Source organism: Rhipicephalus sanguineus, chromosome 11 (assembly GCF_013339695.2).
Source record: "Rhipicephalus sanguineus isolate Rsan-2018 chromosome 11, BIME_Rsan_1.4, whole genome shotgun sequence".
NCBI classification, from domain to species: Eukaryota; Metazoa; Arthropoda; class Arachnida; order Ixodida; family Ixodidae; genus Rhipicephalus; species Rhipicephalus sanguineus.
In genome coordinates, this window is record NC_051186.1 from 30,590,324 (window position 1) to 30,618,051 (window position 27,728).

At 45.5% G+C, this 27,728-nt stretch overlaps 1 protein-coding gene across 4 annotated transcripts in view; it reads left to right on the plus strand.

The window, feature by feature from the left end:
• LOC119373214 (protein trachealess) overlaps window positions 1–17,593 on the plus strand; it is a 380,134-nt gene extending 362,541 nt beyond the window's left edge. For 3 of the 4 annotated variants that reach the window (XM_037643223.2, XM_049410907.1, XM_049410905.1), the window contains 9 exons: window positions 1,315–1,394; window positions 8,172–8,261; window positions 8,391–8,675; window positions 9,562–9,865; window positions 10,839–10,986; window positions 11,434–11,552; window positions 12,601–12,770; window positions 14,242–14,313; window positions 16,381–17,593. In XM_037643223.2, coding sequence (XP_037499151.1) covers window positions 1,315–1,394; window positions 8,172–8,261; window positions 8,391–8,675; window positions 9,562–9,865; window positions 10,839–10,986; window positions 11,434–11,552; window positions 12,601–12,770; window positions 14,242–14,313; window positions 16,381–17,373 — 2,261 coding nt within the window. In that variant the 3' untranslated portion in view covers window positions 17,374–17,593. The remainder of the gene's footprint in view (window positions 1–1,314; window positions 1,395–8,171; window positions 8,262–8,390; window positions 8,676–9,561; window positions 9,866–10,838; window positions 10,987–11,433; window positions 11,553–12,600; window positions 12,771–14,241; window positions 14,314–16,380) is intronic. The other variant, XM_049410906.1, reaches the window with a different exon arrangement.
• Window positions 17,594–27,728: the final 10,135 nt, after the last annotated feature.

Here is a 27,728-nt window from a genome sequence, read left to right on the forward strand (position 1 = left end):
TTTCGTTTTTTCAGAAAAAAAGTCAGCTCTTAGGCTCAGAATGACTGCACACTTTGTTTTTGGTTCTGCTCATTTCGAGCAAACAGAAATAATGCCCTTGACGTTGCTCCTGGAACGCGGCGCGTCGAACGACCCGTCCAACATTGTAGTTCCTGCACCAAGTTGATCATCTGTAGTCATACGCAGCACACTTAAGTTAAATGAAGACATATGTGTTAAAATGAAGACTCGTTAGTTAAATGAAGACACGCAGTTCAATGTAACTTGCTCTTTTTTGGCCACTTGTGGAAGAACCGGCAAGAACCTACATTATCCTCTACTGTCACGCCTGTTAACGGGCTTCAAAAAATTCTATAACTTTTTTTTCTCCTTTCGTGCTTTTTTCTCGTTACGGGTTATAGCTGTTTCATTATTATGTGTTTGACTGACATAACTTAAAACGCCTCTCGGCGATATGGTCTCTGTTTTGGAATTGTTTTTGCTATTTTTGTGCTATTTTTGATATTGTTGTCACTGCTCTTGAGCTTATGTATGGGTGGATGGACCTTAGTCAGGAAACGTTAATCTGCCTTTAGTCGTTTCAACACAACATTGTATGTCTAAATAATTTCAATAAAAAACAATTTTCGTCCGCATATGTCGGCACGGTGCCTTAAGAAAATATTTAACACTGTAGAATGACAGGAAATTGAGTTGGTAGGGATTCATCGCCGAAGACATTAGGGCATGCAAGAGTTGTGTTCTCTTTTTCACTTCTGAAGTGTGAACGTGTGCACGCATTACTTCCTTTTATGATTGCGGTTGAGTGAGTGTCGATCGAGTGTCGATCGAGTGTATTTGCGTGAGCACAGGAGCTAGAGGTAAGGCTTGAAGACAGCGCCAAAAAGGACAGCTGCAATGCAATTTTGGAACTGGTATTAAAAAACCTCAGAACGGTTATGTTAACGCTTTGGATTGACCTTGCAGACGTCTGTGCGAGAATCACAGTTTATAGCAACCAATAACTGTGCTTTTTTTTTTCATTTCAAATGCCATCCATCCGTTAGGTGAAGATTGGAAACTATTAGAGAAGCGAAATAACTAGAAAGCTACAATCATCGTTCTCCGAAACTTAAGGAATCGTGCGAATTTAGTGTATTGTGTTATGAATTGAAAATGACCTATCTGTGACGTTGCTCGCAAAGAAAACTAGTCATTAAGTATATTCTGCGATTTCGGAACGCCTGTCGTCAAGTAAAGTGTTCTGTGAGTTTACACTGTTACTGTTTTGTTCTCAAACTCGCTAAACTATCTGCTTTACGAACTGTCTTCCAGGAGCTTCACTTCGGGGACGGTCTATAAACAACTTCGCAGTGGACATTTTCGAACAGCACCAAGGCACGCACATTCTACAGGTGAGTGCGTCTCGCAGGCGATGCATGCATGATTCGTGCTTGGCCAAAACAGTGGACTTGTTTAAACGCGGGTGTCTTCATACGACTTCTTCCTTTAGAAAATGTATTCAGGAGTTGTGTGGTCTGTGTGTGGCTCCGGCTACTCCTCTTCCCTTACGTGATAATTGTCATCTTTACACAATCACAAAGCTATATGAACGCATGAATGGGCATTCACGTACCTAATCTCAGTACCACAATATAAATGTTCACTCAGCAGGAGAGTTCACACATCGTAACCCTTCACTCACACGAAACGTCGACGCGTACAAGAAGAGAAGAGAACAGGGCACAGGCAAATGGTCTTCTAATTTGCCGCACTCTAAAACACCTTCTTTATTCTTAAATGCATAGCTTCGAAAACAAAAGAGCGATTTGACCAGGAGTGCCTGTTGATAATAAACAATGCGAACAATAACTTTTATCTGATTTAATATTTTTGCAATATCTTGGATTCCTCTAAAAATCGTACTGATGTGCGCGAAGCGTTGCTCTGAGAACCTTCTCGGCTGTTCTTGGCCTAATTAAGAATATTTTTATGCGACTGTCGTATGAGGTACGAATCAAACTGCATCGCAAAGAAATGGGTACATTAAAGTATATTTAACCCTTTAGGCTGTGTGTGCAGGTGGTGTTGTATGTGTTGTGTGTACAGTGGGGGATGGGAAAAAACGCGAACAGCGCTGCGCGCTGTTTTCATCATGCTGCGACCTTGGTGGCAATAAGAAGATGCTAGAATCCGCCTCTTTCATTTCTCTGTGCTGCCCTCTGCCGTTTTGGTAGGGGTTTGGTAGGGGCCGAGACAACCGGTATGGCCAGAAGCAAAGCCTCCGAGATGAGACGTTTCGCGACTTTTCTGTTAGGGGAGAGCGCATGCGCCGGGGCGTCGTGAAAAAGGCGGATTGTTCTTTATTGTATCACGGAAGGCTTTCTTGGCTTTTTGTTACAGTCCAGGCTACAACCGCTTGAAAATAAATGCGAAACAGCACAGAATGTTGTAGATGTCGCACTGTTCGCGTTTATTTACGTCCCCACTGTACATTTGGGCAGACTAGCCAACGTTATACAGCAGGTAGCGCAAAAAATACGTAGACACAAGCCAGGAACATAAACACAAGACTAGCGCTATTTTTTTTACAACAAAAAATGATACACGCAGAAGGCAACGCAGTCAAGATAAGCAAAAAACTGTACGGTACGCGTGCTCAGACTATAGACTTTTATCACGCGGAAAGCGTAGGTGCCAGGTTAGCGATTCGGTATCGTTATCTAGCGCTCGTCTCGTGTTTATGTTCCTGGCTTGTGTCTACGTATTTTTTGCGTTACCTGCTCTATGATGCATTCTTACAAACTCACCCAGATTTCCGCTCTCGTTAGCCAACATTAGCCGTGGTTTAACGGATATTCACCAACACCAGGCAACTTTAACCAGCGCTAACCAGTGCTGCTTTTTCACATTCTTAGCTATCACTTGGATACGTTCACTTGGTCTGCGCTGCATTTGGTATCGTTCCATATCGTTCCTGAAAAATCGGACACCGTAGACATTCATAGCATGTAATTGAAGGAGGCCCAGGAACTCATTGCCTTAAAAAACAAAACAAAAAAGCAACAACAAAAGGAAACACTGCCTTATCAGCGAAATTTGATGCTCCTTGCACGCCTTTAACCAAGCTTTTCGGCTGGAGGCTTGGGTGGTGACTCGCTTCGAGGCGCGCTGGGTCTCCCGACTGCTTTCGAGGCTCTTTTCGAGTCGCCGTGGAATATTTGCTCGAATAAAAAAGAGACGCGCTCGTGCGCGTCCCCGCTCGCGGTAAACGTGACCTGAGTGCCGGGAACTCGCTGTGCTGCACAGGAGCTGGAACGAACCATTGTTGGAGCTTCGGGAATTCGCACCGCTCGCGTGGGCGAAGAAACGCGAAACGATCTCGCTATGTAACTGTAGAGTTGGTATTTATTTGACAGTGCTTCACTTCTGATTGTGTTGGTGTTACATTTTTCCGTCTCTGTAAATGTAGACGTTTCTTTTTTTTTTAGCATTTACTACGGCGTTTTTATGCTCTCTTGCTTGGCTCTCTCTCTCTCTCTTTTTCTTGCGACCTAGCACATGCTTATCAGAATCTTTGTATGCCCCTCCTGACATGTGCGAAAATAGGCCTGTGGAATGCCGTGACATATCCGTAACGAAATAAAGATAAGTGCAATATATGTTCTTTATGCAATTCCCTCTATCATTATGCATCCTTATTTGATTTGGTTCGCATATGTTGCCAGTCTAGAGATGTGGTTCTTCAGGAAAGGGGAAACATGCCGCTAGTTTCTTCAGTCCTTGCGAGTAAGCACGGCACCAATCTCGCTGTGTGCAACACCTTTGCGCTATCTCTTTATCTCTCTCACATACATACATACATACATACATACATACATACATACATACATACATACATACATACATACATACATACATACATACATACATACATACATACATACATACATACATACATACACACACACACACACACACGCACGCACGCACGCACACACGCACACACACACACATGCACATACACACACACACACACACCTGGTCACTATAACGCTATGTGTATCCCTCACGATCTAAACATTTTTCTCTCAGTCCGTGCACTTTGCTGCGATTCCTTCTCTGCTCTTCTCGCAACTCCCCATAATCCTTCAGAACTTGACCCAAAGGTCGCGAAATCGAATCCCGGCCGCGGCGGCGGAATTTTGATGGAGGCGCGCTCTGGTAGAGGCATGTGTACTTAGATTTAGGTGCACGTTAAAAGACCCCAGGTAGTCGAAATTTCTGGAGCCCTCCACTACGGCGTCCCTCATAATCGTGTCGTGGTTTCGGGTGTAAAACCCAACAATTATTATTATTATTATTATTATTATTATTATTATTATTATTATTATTATTATTATTATTATTATTATTATTATTATTATTATTATTATTATTATTATTATTATCTTCAGAAGTTCTTCCGCAGTGTAACCGCCTCTCTTCACCCGATGTCCTATCTCTGAATGTCGGTCCGTATATTTGTGCATATCTGTATATGACCTACCATAACACCTAGCAGGCCCGTAGACACGGGGGGGGGGGGGGGCGCTAGGAGGGGCCGAAATTTTGGTGAAGTAGGCGTTTTTACCAAAAATAAATAATACAATTGTTTTTCTCAAATAGTCAAGGTTTTTAGCAAGTTCCCCCCCCCACCGCCCCCCCGAAAAAATATTCCCTGGCTACGGGTCTGACACCTAGTATCTCTTTCCTGATCTTTTTCTGCATTTATGTCCCTGTCTTGTGGTATTACGTGCCATCTTTTTTGTAAGTCCACGCACGTGTTTATCTTATCGCGGAGAGTGAGAGAATAGACATCTTTATATAATGTCGTAGCAAACAGATAAGTAACGAAATAAAGAAAAATAAATAAATACAATATCACTCCTTTATGCAATTCCCTCTATCGCCACGCTTTTTTTTTTCTTCACGTGTTACCAGTTTTGGAGAGCTGGTGCTAAAGAGCCTATGGGAGCATTGGCTCTCTACGCGGGTACAGCTGTGAGAGCTTCAAGGCAACATTTGGATCCAACGTACCGGCTGGTCTCTATAAAGACAAGCCGGAGCGCGCGGTTCTCGTTCCATAAACGAGGAAGTATTTTTTTTTCTCCGCTTCCTAAGACTACAGAGCTGTCTATTGTGCTGAATGGTGAAATTCAGGGGTGCTGTAGCGCGAAATAGGGGCCCTGTAGCACACACGGTAGATGATCACAACACAAATGCTTTATTATGAAGATACACAGATGTGTGTGTGGGGGGAGGGGGGTGCGTGCGTGCGTGTGCTCGCCTTGAGAACCGCATAGCTTCGGCTCTCCTGTACGAAGCTAATGGGCACTCCTTCATGCCAAAAGGAAAGAAAGGCAAGAAGAGAAGAAAGAGAGAGAAAAAAAGAAAACAGTCAACATAAACTGAACAGTTCGTGCGCGACCGAGCATTCGGCGCCTGCTGTGCCAAAGGCTCGAATGCCGATTTTTTTCCTGCATGAGGCTTAGCTGTCTTCATGACGAGCATACTGAGCAGATTTTTTTTTTCGGTTGGTAGGGGTGGGGGGTAGGAGGATTTAGAGAGTCATCCGTGTCGTGCATTCGCCAGGAGACGTTGATGTCGATGCCGCCTCTGCTGGGCGCGTGAGGAACGGCTCCCAGAAAGATAGGTGCTCCCACGCGTACGTGCCGTAATTCCATTCAGCGAGCGAGAATTCACACTGTGGTATCCTCTCCTGGACTGCGATAAGCATAGTTAGTATAGGTCTGCAAAAAACTAAAAGCCCGCCTGTACAAATCAAAATCAAATACGTGAATTTCTGTCTACTTGTCGAGTAGTGTGCGAATGCTTGTGTGGGGCATGGAAGTGTCACGGCACGATAGCGCTACTTTGATACAGGAAAACGGTGGTGACTAAGCAACCTTCCTTGATTCTGAACGCTTATAGCTCTCACTCGCCTTAATCTTTCGCCTTTCTTGAAGAAAGCACAGCAAGCGAAAAAAAAAATGATATATTGGGCGAATTGTGAAAAAGTTAACAACAGCCATTAATGAGAACCTGAACATTGATTACATTTTCATTTAACTTATCGACTTCGTAATTTTTTGCCAAGGCCCTATCTCCAAATTACTCGTGCATCTCGTGCGTGCATGAGTTTAAGAAACGACCCGAACTGATGCACGGTTATTAAGGCGAAAACCTCATCAGGCGAAAAATCCGGCGTGATCACAAAACGGTACATAAAAATAGCTCAAATAAAAAATACTGTGGTTCTAGGTTCGCGAGCTGTCTGTGGACTTCGTCTCTTCGGCGTTCGTGTCACAAAAAAAAAAGTAAAGCTGCGTTCCTCTCAAGCATGGCTCAAGGCGCGCGAGCTGCGCGTTCACTTCGTCTTTGCGGCGTTCGCGTCAAAAAAAAAAGCGCCATCTTTAAAAGGTCGTATACACTGTCACCTTCAAGTCGTCTTAAGTGCCCCGGTAATCATAAGGCACCCCGGTAACTATCTTTAGCGGGGCTCTATATGGCTAGGGCATTCGGTCTGTGTATGTGAAAAAACATGTAGCGCAACAAACCCCACTACTCCACCACTGGTCCACCAAAAATCAAGAAGGGAAAACACGGGCGACAAGCAGCAGTTAAGACCGTGCACGAAACGTCAAGCGCATGCGGCGAGCCAGACAAGATGACACATGTCGCGAGACAGAGAATGCGGCGAAAAGGCGCATGCTGCTCAAATGGAGAACTTTAAAGGCGCATAGGATAACTTCTGAGGGGACTTTCTGGACAAACATTTCGCATTTAGTTGCAGGGATTGTGATCGGTTAAGGCTCAAAATCCTGTGTTACTTCTGTGTCGTTTGCTAACCAGCTTCGCTGATCATCCACCTTCGTCGAGTGGAATGGCTGCTAAACATTTTTATCCATTCGCTGGCATTTACGCGTTCGCAGTTTCCTCCGTGCAGCACGGAACTTCGTCGGTCGGTGTTGCTACAAACGCCGACTCGCATTTCTATACTCGAGCGGACTGCTTTCAGTGTGTTCGTATATGTACCATTCCCGGGAACAATTGCCCCTCCCTTTCAGTTTTCTGTCTAAGCTAGGCGCGTGCGTATACGTATCCCCTTTGGAAGCGAGTCCGCGCCGATGGAACCCCGTCCTCCGGGATCCGCGTTGTCGCATTGTACGTCGTCTGAATGTAGAATTCAGACGACGTACTCTCAGGAAGAACGTGGTGATTTATTCTCGGTATCTTCCTCGCCTACGCTTTGCTACTGTAGCCGGACAGAAATAGCTCGATGCCGAACGAAGTTATTGTAACGTTGGTTCCCTTGATATTTTTTCTTGTTTTTTTGTGCCTTCTTATATAAAAAAATGTTTAGAACTTCAAATTGCTATCTAAGAAATTCTGATTTATTCGATCCCCAACGGAGGCGCGACTGGGACAGTGATTGCGTCCCTACTGTCCGTAGTCGAATAAAGGTCCCGCGTTGAAGTTTGTATTTATTTTCGCTTCATAGACATGAACAGTTGTCGCAAAAGAGAGAGCGAGAGAGAGAGAGAGAACAGCACCGAAGCGACTTGGCTTTGCTTTTCCATGAAACGCATTTTTCAAAGAAAGTAACTCCGTGAACAAACACCTTGTGTGGCCATAATGTTAATATAGCGGAAACAAAAGGTGGGTAAGTCATACAGCGCATAAACAATAACAAACGAACTAAAATGGGGAGAGCAGTGTATTATTTATATTAAAGTAGCAATAAACAGAAACGCTGAGTCATTTTGTACTGATAAAGTATTTTTTCTACACTCCAAGAAAAAAAGAGACTACCTTTTACTTATTTTGGTGGCTCATCACTTGTCACATATATAAATCTCTTTAAAGGTAAGCGTCCGTTAACTCTCATTTTGAGACCATTACACTCTCTTCGAAGAGTCGTGGAAAGCGCGACTCTCCAAGAGAGAGTTATCGTGTATCTTTAATGGGAGTTACAAATGCGCCGGTATAGAGGCACCAGCGTCTTCTATAAACAATATAAAAACTATAATTCTCTGCGGAGATTCTTTGCGATAATTCTCTGTATGGAGATTCTTTCTTGAATGTATAGTCTTGTTACCTGGTTTTACCTTCACGAATAACGCCCGCCGGGTTTTCTTTTCTCTTGGCAGTCACTAGATGGTTTTACCTTTGCGCTGGGAGCAGATGGCCGCTTTTTGTACATTTCGGAAACAGTGTCCATCTACCTTGGGCTGTCTCAGGTGAGGACAAAATCTTCCTTGTGCTGCACGTCATCTATATGCACGTCAGCACTATCAGGGCCGTAGCCGATCTCCGAGTCCAGGCCATTGCACGTACGATAGCAGCGGCTCGCAATGTCCCCGCGGCAGGTGGAGATGACAGGCAGCAGCGTGTTCGACTACGTGCACCACCAGGACCATGCCGAGCTGGCCGAGCAGCTGGGCATCAACCTGTCGCAGTCGGTGTCCTCGCCGTCGGGCGGCTCGGGCGGCTCGGACGACGGCTCGTCGACGCCAAACTCTCTGGACAGGCCAGCCCCCGTGATGACTCTCAGTAGCAGCGCAGCCTACAAGGGTCTAGAAAGGTCCTTCTGCGTACGCATGAAGTCTACTCTTACGAAGCGAGGCTGCCACTTCAAGTCGTCCGGATACCGGGTCAGTATATACCGCATCCTGTATATCCTGGTTGTTGTGTCCAACACAAAGAAAAGCTGATTCCTTCTTTCTCTCATAACCTTATTGAGGGTTATCAGAGGAGCAGTTAACGGCTTTGTTTTTAATATTGAATCGATTGTGAGTGAGGGCGAAGTTTTGCGATGAGATCCAAATTCTCAATAAAGAAAACCTAAGTTGATTACTTTTTGGCTTTGTATGATTGTCCCCAAAGACCGATTGCATAGGTTTCCATAGTTCTTTTCGCTCATGTCATCAAATTGAAGATCTTTTTTTATGCGTAGCTTCCTTTGGTTACCTGTACGCGATCCGGCCTGCTATCGATCACGATCGTTGTCTGTCGCCCGAAGTGGAAACTGTCGCTACTATGGCCAGCATATTGTTCTTGGAGATATGGTCACGTAGGTAATTTTTGGTGAGGTGTCCGGTGGTTCGGCATCGGACTTGTCAGCGCACACCGCTCGTAGCTGTTATTCTACAAAACTCTTTTCAGAGCGTCAGGAATGCTTTCGGCTGTCTGCTGCGACATAACTGGTGCCGAGTGACTATCCTTCCATCGTTTCAAAAATCGTCCGTCTATCACTCGTTCATTCAGGTCATCAACCGACAAGTCCATATGTGAATTCAATGACGAATGAAGGAGTCAATCAATGTGATAATTAAACTGTTAATTTAGTCGATCACTTAGCCCATACATCCATCAGCCGATTGATCAGCTTATCTACTCATGGATCAATAATTCGATGAAATGTGTCTTTTAGTTACTTGCCTATTTAACTCTTCGGCGCAACGCTTATTGCAAGCTATGTGCGCTAGTTCCTACACAAGCGGCCTATCCCGTTGAATGTATTTTGCTTACAACTCGCAGGTGGTTCTGGTCCTGTGCCACCTTCGGCCCCAATACTCGTTCTCGCCCGGCCGCTCCAAGCAGCCTCCGCAGATTCTGGGCATGGTGGCGATGGCGATCGCGCTGCCGCCGCCCTCGGTCAACGAGGTGCGCCTCGAGTGCGACATGTTCGTCACGCGGCTCGGATTCGACTTCCGCATCGCCCACTGCGAGCCCCGCGTCGCCGACCTGCTCGACTACTCCCCCGAGGACCTGGCCGGGCGCAACCTGTACGCCCTGGTACACGGGCAGGACGTGCACAAGCTGAGGAAATGTCACGTGGACCGTGAGTCTTCTTACGCCTCTGTTCTTCGCTGATACGCGCCCCGTGTGCAGGATTAGCGTATAGAATTAACCTATTAAGACGAAAGCCATATATGCCTCATCAGACAAAAAATCCGGCGCGACCACGAATCGGTACACAAAATACCACGTGACCTCCCAGGTGCGGCTCGAAACACGCGAGCTGCTCGTTCACATCGTCTTCGCGGCGTTCGCGTGACTCGGCTTACTGACGGGGCAGTATACGCCTTCGCCTTCCAGTCATCTTAAGTGTATAAGCGACCCCGGTAATTTTCTTTTGAATTATGCCTCGCGTTGTTCGGTCTTTAGGTATAGAAATCTGAGCTGCTGGTTCATGGACGTAGTCAAGATTTTATATGGGGGTTCCGGGGGAGAGCAGTGGTTGCAGTCCCCCACACCTGGCTACGCCATGGAGTGCCCTAGTTTCACGAACAGTGGCCTGTATTGACTTACTTTCGATTAGAACGTCTGTCTTCCATCTGAACTACAGACGTGTCAAGGAACTCCGTTTTACCGTCCATGATTTGATATCGCGTTTACCGAGTCATAATTGTTTCTTAGTGGAGCAATTAACCTGTCAGAGTGCTATACCTGATGTTGAAATCCCATTTCCCGATCGATACAGTAAACCGGAATCTTTTAAAAGGTGCCTGGTTAACATCACTGCATTTCCTTCTTCTACACGCCGCAATGGCATCGTAACGTGACGTTACGCTGCTAAGCGGGTTGTCAAGTGTTTAATTTCTCACCACGGCGATCGCATTTTAATAGGAGAGAAATGCTCGTGTACTTAGCTGTCCTTGCGTGTTGAAAGACCCTTTCTGTCAACCGTGTAGGCCTCATCATTTATTTTATAACTAGAATGATTGATGCGCTAGTCTGCGCCCGGCGTGTGCTCTCGCCCGCATTACGTGTCAAGTGCATCGTTTGCAACGCACACGCCTTGCGCCGCGCAGTGATGAACAAGGGCCAAGTGATGAGCGGCTACTACCGGATCATGAACAAGAACGGTGGCTTCACCTGGATGCAGACCTGTGCCACGGTCATCTGCAACAACAAGAACTCTGAGGAGCAGAGTATCATCTGCGTCAACTACGTTCTCAGGTACGTGCGCTCTGAAAAACTTGTGGCGAACTCCATTACATTTAGGCTACAAATATGTATTGTATACGTGAGCAAGCCCAAACCGCGAATGCAGTTTTGTTTGCCATCCACGCAGGGCTTAATAAATAGCATAATTTCTTTCCGCTCTTTCGTCTCGATTCTCTCGAACAATAGTGCATGGAGCGACCGCGACCTTGAACGGAAAACCAGAATGAGCGGTGTGAGTGGAATTAAGCAAAAAAAAATATCACGTGACTGCGCGAGCTGCGCGTTCACTTCGTATCTGCGGCGTTCATGTGACAAAAATATGCATAAAAGCGGCGTTCGCATGATATAAAGTGCACAGTAAGATAGCATCACCGGATGGATTTCGCCTTAGGCGAATGCGTCCTAGATGAGTTATTGTTTCATTTTCCGATCTCGTCTCGATTTATATTCTCTGCGTAGTGGCGTGGAGTACGAGCACTGTGTGATGGACTGCAGCCAGATGCGCGGTTTGGGCGACATCAAGCCCGACGATCCGAGCAACTCCGAGAGGGGATCCACGCCGGACAACGAACCACGAGGTGAGAGCGTGTGCGCCCGCGATCTCATCTAGTAGAGAACCATCCTCACCAGCACCCGTGGTCTCTTCAACCAGAGAGTTGTTACAAGTTGTCTGGGGAAAAAAAAGAAAGCTCCGAAAGAAATTGGGGCAGCTAATAACTAGTGGTGCGAAGACTGAGGAAGCAGCGGAGCTGGTGGCGTTGCCCTCCTCCTTTTCCTCCACCCCTTGCTATACTGTACCATGCTTTTACCCTCTCGCCTCATCCTTTCGCTCCTCCTTACTTTCCTTTCCCACCCTTTGCAATATTATACTATACATGGCTGTGCTTGCTCTGTCTTTTTTTTCTATCTCTTTTTTGTGTGCTTCTTTCTATCTCTTTCTCTCTGTGTCTATTTTTTCTCTGTCTTTCTAACTTTTATGTCTTTCTTCCTTTTCTTTCTCTTTCTCTTCCTTTTTTATCTCCTTCCTTCTCGCTTCCTTTCTGTACTTCTTATCTCGCCTATCAGAGTTATTGCATCCCACGCCGGACAAATCGGTGCACGTGTTTTGGGAGCGAAGCAGAAGAAGGAGACAAGGATGACGAAGAAAGAACGTGCCGGTTCATGATGATGATAGTTTTCTGGTGTCGCTGTACAAAAAAAAAAAGGATGGTGTAGGGAGTATCCCTAAGACTGTAGACTGTGACCGACAACACTTTGGGTAGTTCAGGTGCCACTTGCTTACGGTGCCGCTAATGCATATGGTCTCCTGGCAAAGAACTACATCGCATTCCGGAAAAAAAGAAACAATCAGTATCGTGGGTTTTAAGTATGTTGTCGCTTCATGAGGCCCTACCAAATACAAGAAAATACACTAAAATTTATGACACCGCACTGTTGTAACGACGCTAAGGTACTGGTACAAAATTCATATAGAAGGCCGGGACGTCTGATCGGCACTTCCTCTAGTACTAATCAACATTTCATTGTGCTCGATAAATGAGATTAGAATTTGCAACCTTTGTCAGTAATATCCGAGATACTAGTGCGACTGATTGCGAAACTAATGTATGCCTGCCTTTCCTCTAGAAGAGCGGTCACCAGGCCGTGCTGCCGAGCCTTCGCCCAAGGGCCACGAGGCGCCGCCATCGTCGACCCCCGCTCTGGGAGGGAGTCAGGATGTTCCCTCTGCCGCCGAGCAGCAGCACCTGACGCAGCTGGGCACTGTGGGGAAGCTTGACTCGCTCAGGAACGCCAAGGTGGGGACAAATGCTTATCGTCCTACCTCTTCTCTTTCACGCCATATATTGTATGAGCCGCTTACCTTGCGGACGAAGAGGACTGGTTGTTCCCTAGTTTGCCATCATTGTCGTTGTGGCTTCAATCACTGTGCTCGTGTATATATTGTAAATATGTAAGACCTATCTTTCGACGTCCCCCCGTAACAACATTAACTTTCACATCTTTATTCTAATCCCTTCTCTTGCTTTAACATGGATGTCTGTTTTTCTTTTTTCCTCTTGCGGTCGTTTCATCACTCCAGCTTCAAGTTTTTTAGCGCGCAGCTCCTAAGTGCTCGTTCGCGCGTTTCGCGGTGGTGTCGTGACTGAGCAAACGATCAACTGGCACAGGGGAGAATGAAAGAACGCGAATTGCAGTGGAGAATAAATGACAGCGACAGTGAATAGAGAGAGAGGGAGGGGAAAGTGGAGGAAAGTACAGCGCAACAAGCATGAGGGAGAAAGCGGAAGAGGAGATTAGCGACCGAGGAAACAGCGCTGTATAAACCGTGGCCTCCGCGATATGCTGCGGCGACGCGCCGTTGAGCAACGGCGCGTGGCCGGAGCTAATCGCGGAGGCCACGTATGAAAAGAGGTTTGTCTAAGGGGTGGGGCCAGAGTAGCGCGCCGTTGTCCGTTTGCCGATGACATTATCGGTAAATTACGCGGTGAGCGTGACCGCCGATGCCATAATCGTACACAAACCGGTGTGTAAGTGTAGGTCTGTCTGTGGAAATTTCTGTGACACGCGCGTACGCGTCAATGCGACAGGCCGCGCAACGCATTGTCCGCGCCAGTCACGCTTCTTGCAGCCTTTACTTTACCATAAGACAAGGTCATCTCTGAACAGTTATCGACGCAAGAGGTAGAAGCGCTTCATCTGACGTTGCTGCTAAACGAGCTGCCCGAGCCAATGGCGTAGCCAGAAATGTTTTGCGGGGGTGTTGTACGCCGCCGGTAAAAATATAAAGATAAAGAGAGCCTGTGCCAAAACACTATTTTAATCATATTACTTCTTTAATAAAGCCGAAGGGTGAGTTGTTTCGTTCACTGTAATTTGTGCATGAAAAATGCGAGTTGCATTTTAATATATCGGGCGCAAGGGTAAAAGAAAGGCCGAAAGGAGGCAAAAAGAGAACATTTTTCGTGTAATCAGGTCATCCTGTCTTGAAATGTCATGAAACATACACATATCTTTCATCATATCTCCGAAGAATGTTCTTGCTGCCAGGTTACCAAGCTTGTCATCTCACAAGCCTTAAATAGCGCAACGCTCTTTATGCAAAATCATAACCGTTACCTCAATGTCATGTGGGTGCTCCTTTCTTGAAGATCATAATTTTGTAACAGATGCTTTTATTGTTAGATTAGCCGACTGTCTCATTCGAACCATACAACATGTGGAGGGCCGAATATTCACCGTCACGTTGCTCCTGCTGGCTGTACGCAGATTCGAGGCACGAGGCGGTCCGATTCGAACTACGTTCAAATGGCCTGCCACGCGTACGTGGATGCCTACCAGGTCAGGTGGTGCTGCTGAATGTACTTTAGCATTAGGCACCTTTCACACATGTCCTCCACTCTTCACAGCACGTCACCCAGCACACCCTCGCACCCATGTTCCGTTGCCTCGTGGAACAGCACACCTCACTGAACTCGCACTACCCCTCACGATGATTTGTTGATCAACAGTTGGTTTCGATTTCAGAACGACATAATAGCACGAATTCTGAGAACCAACGCAGTAATACATGACGGATTTCATATTGTGGGCCAGTTGATTTATAGCTATGACTAGGATCCTACTAATTATGCATTATTGCTCGTGTCACCTAGACGAGTGATTAGGATGCCATATCGATTCACTACCCTTTTTATACCAAAACATATGTCTTTAGATAGTATAGAATTTTGACGTTTTCCGTAGATGCACGAAAAACGGCTATAGCTATTCTTGGCTTCTTGTGGTAGCTTTAACAGACGGCTAAGCACAATCAGCACATGTACAAAGCTATATAATGATGCCATCTAGTAAACGCCACACAGAGAACATCGAATAGAAGTAATACAGCAGACATCTAATACATGTCTTTTGTTAACTATCTAAGGAACGTAATCTCGTGAGCATGCAGTTAATTCAAGTTTATGAATATCTTGCAGACATAGCCTAGTAGAGGTCTAACCAGATGGAACCCAGCTAGTAAAACAACAGTTAAACTATTTTCGCGCCAACCAAAGTGTTGCTCATTGTTTAGTCGATCTACACAGTAAAAATAATTTCGACCAGGTGAGAAGGTAGTTAGGGTTAAAAAAGGTTTAACAGGAGAAGAGGATGCAAACAATGCACCTCCTGCTTCTCGATTACCCTTCCATGTAAAAAATGACAAACTATTACACATCATCACTCGTATTATTGAAGTAAGATCGGACTGCCGAAGTGTAATTTACCTTTGTATTTTTGCCAACGTGGCGAAAGGCAAGTAACAACCTTGACGCTGGCATGTTTGGGAACCTTCACATTCTTGCCTACGGCCTGCTTTAGCAATTGAGCATGAGTGTGTACGAATTTTTTCTACTCTATGATGGAAAGCAAGCTACTCAAGCCACACAAGGCTTAGTACTTAACCCACAAAATTTCACCATTTGTGTTCTCTACCTACATCAGTTGCAAACCCTGTAGTATTTAGTGGATTCAAGAACTTTGCATAGTACAACATGAAAATACTCCATAATTAGGTGATGAATGCATTTTTGATGAATACGGTACTGCTTGTCATAATCATAACTCAAAACTACATGTTTTCTTTTTCGAATTAATATATGACTTTTTTTTCTGGATTTTTCATGACGTTATGCACAGAAAAACGGTCTTTTGTTAACACCGCGCTCTGAAATTTAAGCACCGATAACATTGTCATCATGCTTGGATTGCTCAGCATTTTCATGTTGGCGAAGGCGAATTATTGGCATTATGTTTTCTTTGATAGCAGCTCTAATCTGTTCTTTTGCGCTTAATAATTTACCTAGCTCTGAAAACCCGCTGTCAATACCTATGACGTCACTACAATGTGTGCTCTCATGCAGATGTAAGAATGCCCCACCACTCCCTCTTTCACTTTTGCTTCCACATTGGCTTATCAAATCTTTACGAAAGTACAGTGTCTGCCTGGCCGTATTATCAAAGTTGTGTTGTCAGTTTAGATTGTCTGCTAGGACCCCGCAGCAGGCCTTCACTGTCTTGTCAAAAACGCTGCACTCGAAGATTGACTTTTGCTGCTACGGCAGAGATGCGCCATAGCCAGGTGGACCTCGTGCTATGTTTTAATCTGGTCAGCATATGAGTTAGGGTTCTTCTTTTTTTCTTGTTGTGTGCTGACTACGACGCACTACACGTACGAACTCCGAATGAGACATTCATGAGAAGAGACCTTGTGTTCAAGGTATTCGGGAAGAGATCAGCTTGCCGGTTCATGTTAATAAAGTGGCCAAGACTGTACCCAGTTCTGCTGTACTACAGCACTGCTGCAGTGCCACTTCAATTCAGGAATGCGGTGCAGTTGTCATAATAGCGTTCTTTCTGTGGTTACAGGAGGGATCCGAACATCCGTCAGCTAGTCCAGCGCGCTACGAGGCGGCAGCCGCACCGGCGGCCAGCAGCGCCAAGAGTTCCCGCAAGAGGAGCTCGGACGAAAGCGGCAGCCGTGCCAGCCCGAAATGCTCGCGGCCGGGCAGCCGCGCGTCGAGCCTACAGCCGCCAAGCCCGGCCCGGAGCCTCCCGCCGCCGGACGGCTACGGACGGGCCTCCGAGCCGCCGCTGGTGGTCGTCGACGACCCGGCGTCGTCCGCCGTCTCCTCCCAGGGTCCGACGTCGGGCAACGGCGACGACTCCTGCGACGGTCCCGACGGCCTGTCGCGGCCGTGGAAGGCGGGGGGAGGAAGCGGCCAGGTTTCCACCGGTGAAGGGCTCACCGTGCGCGAGCTCGAGGACGCCATGAAGAAGCACCTGCCCGAGGTCCGATCGGCTCGCTCGGCGGCCATCCAATGGATCGGGGCGCCCCATCAGTCCGGTTCCGGGGCGTCGGCACACGCCGCCGGCGGGCCCTTGCCTGCGTCGACGCTGCTACGGCAGCTGTACGTCAACCGCGAGTCGGTGATACGGTCCGGGTCGCACGTGTCCGCCGCCTCCTCGCGGCCGACGTACTACGGAGACGTGCCGACGCCCCCCGAGGGACCTTGGACGACGCCCGACGCGTTCGTCCTGCCCCCGTACGCCGGCTACGTCGAGCCGCCACCCCCGTTCTCGGCCGTCACGCCGCCATCGTCGGTGTCGCCGCGCGACAACAAGCTAGGCCTAACCGAGAGTCCGGCCTTCTCCGAAGCGGCGGCCGTGGCCGCGGCGGCGGCGATGCCGCACATGCGCCACTATGTGTCTGCGGCCGAGTTGCCCCTCAAGCCGCAGGTGCTGGTCCATCCGGGAAGTCTGGACTACGCGACGCCGCAGGAGCAGCAGCTCTACGCGGGCGGTTTTCACCTGTACGGAAAGCCCAACGGTGCCTGGTACTCGCAGCAGCCGAACACGTAGCGCCTCCCGTGGCTTTCATCGCCCGCTTGTTCTTCTTCTCCGGCTATGTGTAAATGTGAGACTCTTGACGAGACCATTGCGGCGCCCTCTGCGAACTCTTTGGACACAACTACGGGCGTACGACGATTCGCGTCGGCGGAGGGCCGCCCTGCTTCGCGCGAGTACGTCCCGGCAACTTCTCTACGTGAGCGCGATAGTCCGCGTTCGCGATCGTCGAAACACACACAAAAAAATGTCGAAATATCCCAGTGACGCGGCTTTGTTGCTCAGAATTTTTTTTTTTCCATAGTGAGCTCCGCGCTGTAGTATTTGTTGTTACCGTTGGTCTCAAGTCCCTTTGGTCCCCACCCTCTTAACTCTTCGTCAACTCTCGACAGAGTGGCGATTCTCTTCCCACATCCCTTGAAATGCCTTCGGTGTACATACATGTATGTGTTCTCCTCTTGCGGAAATCCGAAATCTTAGTCGGAGTGGATGCCACAAACACATTCCACGTTTACGAAGACTCTTTTTCCCTTTTTTCTTTTCGTTTTGGTGTGCGAGTTCTTTTTATCGTCAACGACTCTTGCAAGTGTGCCTGTTTGCGTGACTGTGTACATCCTGCTTGTGTACGTCGCCTTTTTTATTGTTATTTTCTCATTCTTTTTTTTGCTCGGTGTCTTAAAAGGGCCCTGCAAGACCTCTTCACCGCGCTCTCCTACTGATTATGTCGACACAGTTGCCAGAATGCACACTGGTTCATCATTGAATTTGTAGACCGCCACTACGAAGTTACCTCAAATGACATTATAGAATGCGATCAGTAGTGCATAATCGAAACAAAAAAAAAACCTTTATGATTTTACGGCTTGGTAATCCTCTTCAAGACGTATTTCGCATTCCCAATCAAGCAAACCTTTCTTCAATAAGAAGACGAGGTCCTTCAACCAGCTCAAAGCAAGGCTGAGTGCAGACCACTCTAACGCATGCCGTGGGCGATGTAAGGTTTTGCTAGAAATGTTTACCAGGACACTGCAGACTGGCCACTGCATGTTTCTGTGTTATGTGAATGACCGAGCAAGATACTCAACGTACAGAAAGTCTTAATTACTGATAACTGGTGCTCAAAGCCATTGAAAAATTTTGCATCCGTTGTGAAGCTCGTATTATTACGGTCTCGACCAACGGGACGGCGGGGGTGGGATTGCGGGGATGGGGGGGGGGGGGGGCTGGCTGCGGTGATACCTGGCGCTAGGACATGGAACGCGGCGCTCTGTACAGGAAACGGTATCTCCGGTGGAAGAAGGTGCGTGCAGGACCCAGTTAAGACGTGCGTGTGGCTTTATTATGTTCTGTACCGGTGCATCCCTCCATGGCTTATGCCCTTGCTTGTGCTACGCACCTCCTTACCCTCCTTCTCCTCCTCTCCCCGACGAGGATGTGTGCGGAGCAGGCATGCGTGGGCGAGAGCCGTGTTGGCGAATTGTGATACAAAATTTATATAGATATAAGATATCTATATATTATATATACACTTAATATAGCATAGAAAAATACCTTTATAGAAGACCAGTCAGCGTCCACGGTGCGGCTGTGTGTTTTCTCTTCCCTCTCCTTCTCTCCCCTTTTCGTACCCACCGCTACTGTCGCAATCTTGTGCTCAGAGGCGAGGCCGACTCGATGGCGGGCTCTTAATTGTTTCTTACTTCCGTAGGGTCTCATTGAACGGCAAAATTTCCCAGTGGTAATATTCGTAGAAATATATGTATATGATATCCAATGGAACAACATATTTTTATGCTTCTGCAAGTGAAAAAAAAAATGAACGTGGAGAAGATTTCTCAAAATATTTTATGTCCGCTAATTCGAATCATGTTATCTAGGCAGTTTTTAAATGTGCAAAGAGAAAAAAAATGTCACTTCAGTTCGTCAACGTGTCACAACATGTTCATCGTGCAAAGGCAAATGGAGCGATCCCGTCCATTCGACACTCCGTTGGATACTTCAAATGAAATGTTTCCTTGTTCGATTTCGTATGATGCAAGTTATACTAAAGGAAAACTATTCGAAGAGATTAATTATCGAAGTTATCATACTTTAAAATCAGTAATGTCTTGTTTCATATCATTTATATGGAAATGTTCATATTTTAATATCCAAGCAAATCACGTATAAAATATCGAATATTCGAAACATACTTTCATTTGATGTCGTGCATTCGATCATTTAAGATTACTGATGATTTGAATGTTCGAACAAATTGAGCACCTGATTCTCGAATGAAATAATTCGATTCCAAACTTAAGTATGCGAATAACATGTAATTTTTAATTATTATGCACCCAACATTTTGGTTCTCTTTTTTCAAATATTAAAATCGGATCGCCGTCGTCGCTTTCAGCTCTGAGCAGGGCAGTCACAATATGAGGGCTCATGGATGCAATTCCCAAGGTCTACAGTTTACTTTACTAGTACATTTATTTTCTATTCTCTGTTTTTTTTTTCTGTTTTTGTTAACGGGAAACCAAACTGTCTAGATACAGCCGTCTGAGTCGGCTACTGCGGTCGTGACTGGCGTCTTTAACCTGCGATATAAGAGCGTGCTAGACCACGACGTCGGCTGATGTCTATATATATATATATATATATATATATATATATATATATATATATATATATATATATATATATATATATATATATATATATATATATATATATATATATATATATATATATATATATATATATATATATATATATATATATATACCTCTTTGCGAAACGTTAAATGGAAAACGCAAAAAAGTACAGCTTTTCAAAACCATCATTGCTAATAGAATTCGCACCCTTCGCTCACGGTTCCTTGGCTGTCAGCAAGGAGATTTAAAAAAATTGCTGGAATGGAAATTATGTCCCGAAAGTGAAGCCAGCCACACCTACGCCATCTTACCATGGGCAGAGTAAAACGTTAGCGTATAGAGAAGAAAAGGTAGTGATTCCACCACACGCCCTGTGAGTTTAGGACGGCTAACTGTTTCGGCCAAACAGCAATTAACGTGTCTCTTTGTATTACTGGTTTCCTTAAGAAGCCTCGACATCTTGGCAAATTTTGTTAGAGATCACGTTACATACACTAATCCGTATGCATTACTTTCGTCGGCACCAGCGATCTGTTATTCTATAATTGACGTAGTATTTACGTTACCTGAACAAAAGCACTTTATCTGTAATCGAACATCACACTCAGGCTATATTTTTTAGCTAAAGTATGGGCAAATGCTGGCTTCACATTTGCTGCTGTGGTGTTGCGAAAGCTTCCAATCTAGTATTTTTTTAACGGAAACTTCCTTCGGTGTAACGTTTTGAGATTGACGTGTAATGTTTTGAGGTTTGAGATTGGGCTAGTTGGTAATCAGTCTTCAACAAACAGCGCAGGAGCGGCCAAAGAAGGAAACAAAGGCAAGCTCGTCTTTGTTCCCTTCTTTGTCCGTTGTCCGCTCCTGCGTAGTTTGTTGATGAAAGTTCTTTAATCAACTCTCCATTAGGGGGCTTCAGCAGCCCGTGTATCACTTTAGGTTAAATGTCAATGGTTCCGTATACGCCACTCACGACCGTAGTTTAATGGACACTTCTCGCTGAGTCACGCGCATGACGTGACTTGGGAACGTCTCGCTTTTCATCCAGCTATGCAGCAGAATGTTCCCGGCGTGTCTGGATTCTCTCACCCCTGCCATGATCGCAGGAAAATCGAACTTCGACTCAGTGTCCCTAGGACACACCTGTGGACGCGAAATCAAAATTCAAAAAGCACTTTTAGTATTGAGCAATGTTGTAAAAACAGACCGAACCGACAAGCAAATAAAAACGTCAATGAAACCTGTAACTTCTTGTGTCGTTTGTTTTTGTCAAGAGGAATGTTTGGGCAAACCACTTCTACGGAAATTACATGCATACCCGAGTCCCGTTGTAGTGTAATGCCAACTTCAGCTAGATACTGTTTCTCTGATGCGCATCGCCTGCATTCACATAGAGCATGTTACAGGTCTTCTGGGACGTTACACTGAGTGCATAACGGTGAGTCAGACAGTTTAATCTTGCTCTTAAAGTAGTTCGTATAGGCCACGTTTAATGTGATGCGGTGCAGGCACGTTTCCTCTTGTCTGTTAAGGTCTCGCGGCATGTGGTGCTTAGAAATGCGACATATTCTGGGCCCATGGCAAAGCACCACCTCTACGTTACGCGACACGAAAGCGCTGTTGACTTTCTTGCGGCCCACGAGCCTTAACGAAACTTTGCAAACAGTGTAATTTACGTGTGTGTGTGTGTGTGTGTGTGTGTGTGTGTGTGTGTGTGTGTGTGTGGGTGGGGAGGGGGCTGTATGCGCTGTTATGTGTATATCAGAGTACCTATCATAATCATCCAGCACCTGGAGTAGCATGTCGGGCGAATCGCCAGGCTAACGTCTCCAGCTTTTCATTAAAACATTTCTCTCTCTACATGCAGGAACTTTACATACATTGCCCCTTGGAGGGGAAACGGAGGGCCTCTGAGCTAATATATGCGGACAACGTAAGGCAATAGCGGGCAGTGAGGAATTCGCGGAAAAAATGTCAAGCAAGCATCTACATCAGGTGCAAGGAGGTTTATTGTCGTTATAAGTCGCAGGGTATCTGATGCGTTCGCCTAAGACGACTGGTAGGCGAAAGCCATCCGATGCGTCTATTTTGCCGTGCTCTGTATATCCCGCGAACGCCGCTCTATTTCTTTAGTCACGCGAACGTCGCAAGGACGAAGTGAACGCGCAGCTCGCGCTCCTCGAACCATGAGGCGCGCGGTTGGTCATGTGACTTTTAGGGGCTAAGCACCTTAGGGTCTCGGCTTGTCGGCGTGTCATGTCGTCGTCGTGGTCCATCATAAACGGCAGTGCTGGGCAGTATCGAAGATACATGTATCTTAGATACTATCTTAGATACTCTATGAGTATCTTGTATCTGTATCGCGATACGTCTCGAAAGACAAGTATCAGTATCTGTATTTCCGATACATTCGGTAATGTATCATGTATCTTAAGATACAAGATACTTCTATCGGAACACAACCGTGCGAAACAATAATCGCTGGCCAAGCTCCGCTTCTCAAGCTGATACTGGTGCCACTAAGCCATCTGGATAAGTCTAAGGGCAGTGACGTAAGTTTATTTTTACGCCAGAGTCATCCAGTGGGGGCAGAAGATCAGGAAGACAAGCACGCGGACGTCTACGCCCAGCCTTTTCTTTTCTCAATTTCTTTTTCTGTTTAGTTGCGCCAATATCACGACACTTGCTCTTTGCCACTGTCCTGCGCCGCGTCCTACAGTTGCAGTGTTACAGTGTCGTTATTGAAGATTCGCTCGCGTCTTGCTCCGTAACGAAATATGATGCGTGCAAGAATGGGGTTGCTTTGCGTCGCATAAATTTTACATATCAGTGATTTGAAGGATTTCGTGGATGTAAGTTTGACTTGCATGCAATGAATTAACTTACATGCAAATAAGATTCTATCAACTTTAGCACCACTGGTACTGATGCGAGGTCTACTTAGATTTGTGTGCACGTTAAAGAACCCCAGGTGGTCGAAATTTCCGGAGCCCTCCACTATGGCGTCTCTCATAATCATATCGTGGTTTTGGGACGTTAAACCCCAGATATTATTATTATTATTATTATTATTATTATTATTATTATTATTATTATTATTATTATTATTATTATTATTATTATTATTATTATTATTATTATTATTATTATTATTAGATCTAATACAACGAGCGTTTTGCTAACAGAACATATCTTGGCGGATCATATTTTTCACTTCCTGCTACATTTATTCAAAGAATTTGTGAAATCAAAATTTGATTATTAGCACAAGCACTTTCTTAGCTGTCATTTTCCATCCCTACACTACCTAAGTCTCTGCACCGTTTTTCCGGTCTGATCACGGCAGTATGTCTTTTGTAACGCGCTCCCAAAATAACATTTCTGCTTTTTATTCTTCTAACTGTCTGCTTTATTCCTACTACTGTTTACACATTTACACGTTGCCAAGGCAATCTTGAAAACAAATATATTATTATGTGGGCATGCCTCGAGTATACAGTACAAAATATTCTGCTTGCAGCTTGCGAAAATAGCGAAATTGAGTTTGCATTATAATAATAGAAATAATTAGGAGCCATCTTGAAGATGTTAAAAAGAGGACTCGAGAAACGTTTCACTGAATGCTCCGTTTTACTCATGAGTGTCCCAACGAGCCATTTCAGGCAATTTTCCATAGGCACTGAATTTTTTATTGCCTCAACATTTAAGTTGACGATACTTCATGCTCATAGCTATTAAGGGCGCCGTCTGTATTGCGTTTCTGCACTCATTCAAAGTGAACGTTTGATGCATAATCACCTCTCTATTTTACTTATATTTGTTTTCCTGTTTTAGGCCTTCTTAAATATTTTTGTATTACTAATGGCCACATAATAGGAGCTATAAGCGGCAATAGCGCGAATAGCGGCGGTGTACTGCGACGCTTTGTGCAACTATACAATACGCCTGATACATTTCTGTGTTGCACATGTTCTCTCGTTGAAGAAAAACTGCTAAAGGTTGCATGTTAGTGAGTACATCGACAAATAATCCCTCACGCCAGCAGCTAAGTAGAAAGTGGAAATTCATTGCAGTTTTACGTCATCTACGTATACACCAGGGGTCTCAAGCTCAGCTTATAGCCGGCGAACCGCAGTCGCGAAATTTAGCTCCAAGGGCCGGGACAGTGAAGATGGTGGGGTCGGAGAGAGTTCGAACAAAATGACGTTGCCATTTAAAGGAAGCCGTTCCCATATCTCATATAGGTCATTTCTGAAAGGGATTTGGAGTCAGAATTCGAGAAACATCGATACCGATTTACACAAACAGTGAAATCTGGACGCGGATTGAAATATAGAGTTTTTGTTCCACGGTTATGCTTCAGCACATGGTGACCACATGTTCCTCACGAAAGTGCTTGAGACCAGTCAGGTCTCTGTAGCTCACGAACATACTTATTTAGAAAATGAAAACAAATGGGACGGAGACGGTCATATGTGCCGGCCGGGCCGCTAGCGAACGGTCTCGAACCCCGTATACACCATGCGTTCCCCCCCCCCCCCCCCCAAAGTCCCTACCAGCCTTCTTGCTGCGGTACACCTGTCCGCATATACGATATTGTGCAAACTGTCTTTTACGGACAAGGTAAAAGCCCACACCGGTATTTGCGCCGTCGTGCGAAGGCTTCTTATTGACGTTATTGTGAATATATGGCAACCCGCTAGCTGGTCGGCAAGCTGAGCAGCGACTCCAATCAATTGAAAAATGACAAGCAAGAACCGCTGTCAGCGAAGTGTATAAAGATTTGTCCTGTGAAGAAGCTAAAACAAGCCCAAATAAGTTGTTTTGGAAGGAAACTATTGTACTTTGAGCAAGAAGGTCAAACCATTTGAGATACTAACAGATATTTCATCCAAGCGAAACAAAATAGGTCACAGTTAAGAAATTTTCAAGCGGACATTTTCGTGTATAGGCGTTTTCTGCTACATTATATGGATCTATAATAGCAAATTTGAGAATGTATCGAAGTATCTTAAGATACAATTGCCAAGTATCGTATCGGATACAATTATTGCGGCAGTATCTTGTATCTGTATCTCCAATACTTCTTGCCTGAGTATCTTGTATCGTATCGCGATACAATTTCAAAGTATCTTTGCCCAGCCCTGATAAACGGGTATGCGCCACAAAAATTGGGTAAATCCCACTACTCGCCACCGGTCCGCTAAAAGTGAAGAAGGCAACAGTTAGCCCAACAAATAGCCGACAACGCATCAGGTTAATTGCATTAATTAACAGAAATTTGTTAAATTCCGTCTCAAAATTGGTTTCAAATATCAAGTTTTCTCCTGTGAAGCATACTTCGTAGCATGTTGCGGTGTGTAAAGCCCTTGTCACACGGGTAAGCTTAACCGCTGTTATACCCAACTGCAGTTAGCGGACGTAACCACAGTTACCGTAAACCAGAAAGAGGAGCTGTCACACGTTTTCAGCGCTTCCAAGCGTTCTTTAGTTGACACATGGCTGCGTTCGTGCAACACCGCTACAACACCGCCTTGTACAGGGCTTCACGCTCGATTATGAACGCGTCAGCAGCGTGTTTTGGTGCGCGTCTATCAAATAGCGTGAAGCCCTGTTGAATGAACGAACGCAGCCGTGTATCAATCTCATGAGATTTTTGCAGCACGGACAAACTTGTAGTTCAAAGCCGGTAATTTATCTTCCCAAATGCGTATCAACGCCTCCGTCGTCGGAACGGTCCAGTTGACACGCTTTTGGCTCGATATTTCGCTGGGAGCCGAGCTGCTCGCGTCCGACATGGGGGCCGCCATGTTGTCAGTTTACCGCGCTAACAGGGGTTGCCTGTCTCCGTTTACGAAAACGGTCGTTAGCGGAAAAACTGCGGTTAGGGTCGACGTGTGACAAGGTACAACAGCCGTTAGACTTAACGGCCGTCGTACTTAACAGTGGTTAGACTACCCGTGTGACAAGGGCATAACACGAAGACAACTTACGGTAAAATTGGTGCTAATGGGTAATAAGGGACAGAAGAAGCACCTTAGGGTAAGCTGCATTACGACGCAGCTTTCCGACGACGTCGGCGAATTACCTCGGTCAGGCCCTGCTTCTTCTTCTTCTTCTGTCCCTCATTGCCCATTAGCAGCGATTTTGCTGCGGGAAACACCGGCGCACACTGCATGCTTCGAAGTTCGCACTTCCCCAGGTTTCACGCCAGTGGAGCGGAAACACCTTTCCCTACATGCTTCGCCCCTCCCCAATATTTTTGTACCACGCACCGGCTCAAGGTCACGTTTGCATGACACATATCACTAGAAACATCAAATCAGCGTAGACAGATAAATTATTCTCTCAGAATTCTATCGTCGTTATTTCATCATCATGGATTAATTATCAAAAGGAGAAATGAAGGTAAGAGTTTCATGCTTGAATTTCACGTCGAAACTCCAACACGTGAACGTCAGTGTGACGCCACGAATATCAAAATTCTTATGCATACATGTTCACATTGGTTCAATTAAATTTCCCGAAGAACGGCTATTTGGGCTACCGTGGTTGCGCTGCAAACCCTTTCAATATGTAAATTTCCTGAAACTTGTTATGTTAAGATTTTGTGTCTTTTAGAAAACAACGTCAATCGTTTTTCGCGACTAACAATTACGTAGGCCCAAGCAGACGCCGTCAAAATTTATGACGTCGCGGTGAACTGGTGCGTGAAGTCCAATGCGGTGTGGCCATCTGGGTTTTATTTTTGCGCATTTTCACGTGATAGTGTTAAAAAGCTCGTTTCGCAGAAATTCCGGTGTCGGTGTCGGCGTCCTTGGCTGTGAGCAAACAATCAGCGTTGTCCGTGAGCGAGAACTTGATATATGCGAAAAAATAATAAAAATATCTTCAGTCTGATAGAGAATCGAACCCAGGCCTTCTGCATGGCAAGCAGGTGTTCTACAAAGGAGCCACGCCAGTGCTTGAAACTGCTTCATAAAAAAAAAGCTATAAGAATGTCATGTAGTGGGAGGAGTCTCCTTCACGAATGTAATATTACGCGGCAGATTCGTGGAATCGCACCACCAGTCAAGACACGTGAATTGCGCAATGAGTTGGTGTTTCGAAGCTGCCCACCCATTACAAACGGCGCAGCTGCGCAGGTGCGCGTGGCAACTTAGGGACGAGTAGTGGGTACGTCGCCAATTTGCAAAAAGAATTATGGCGTAGTGGGCACTTAGCAACTGTACATTCAGTAGACAATCTAGGATAGTTTGAAACGGCCATTGTTAGGCGCACAAACGTTCCTTTCCATGCAGCACGGTTCAAGGCGATGCGCATGGGGCCCCCTTGCGCGATCTCGGTCTGTACTCTTGAAGGCGAAGCTCAAACGTCATCCAAGTATACTTTTTTTGTATCGCCAGTACCACGCTTCATATGGGTCATATATATTCACTTTGCTCACACAATCAATTTTATTGAAATGTGATAAACGTCTTTATTTATTTATTTATTTATTTATTTATTTATTTATTTATTTATTTATTTATTTATTTATTTATTTATTTATTTATTTATTTAAAAGTACCTTACAGGCCTCAGATGAGGCATTGTGTTAGGGGAGCAGTGCACAAAAGGAGAATCCGTTATAATTTGAATAAACAAGACGCATGAACAACAACAGTATGCGCCAGATCACATAATAATGAGAAATGTACTATAATTAATTATTAGTTCTTAACATTTTGCAGCACT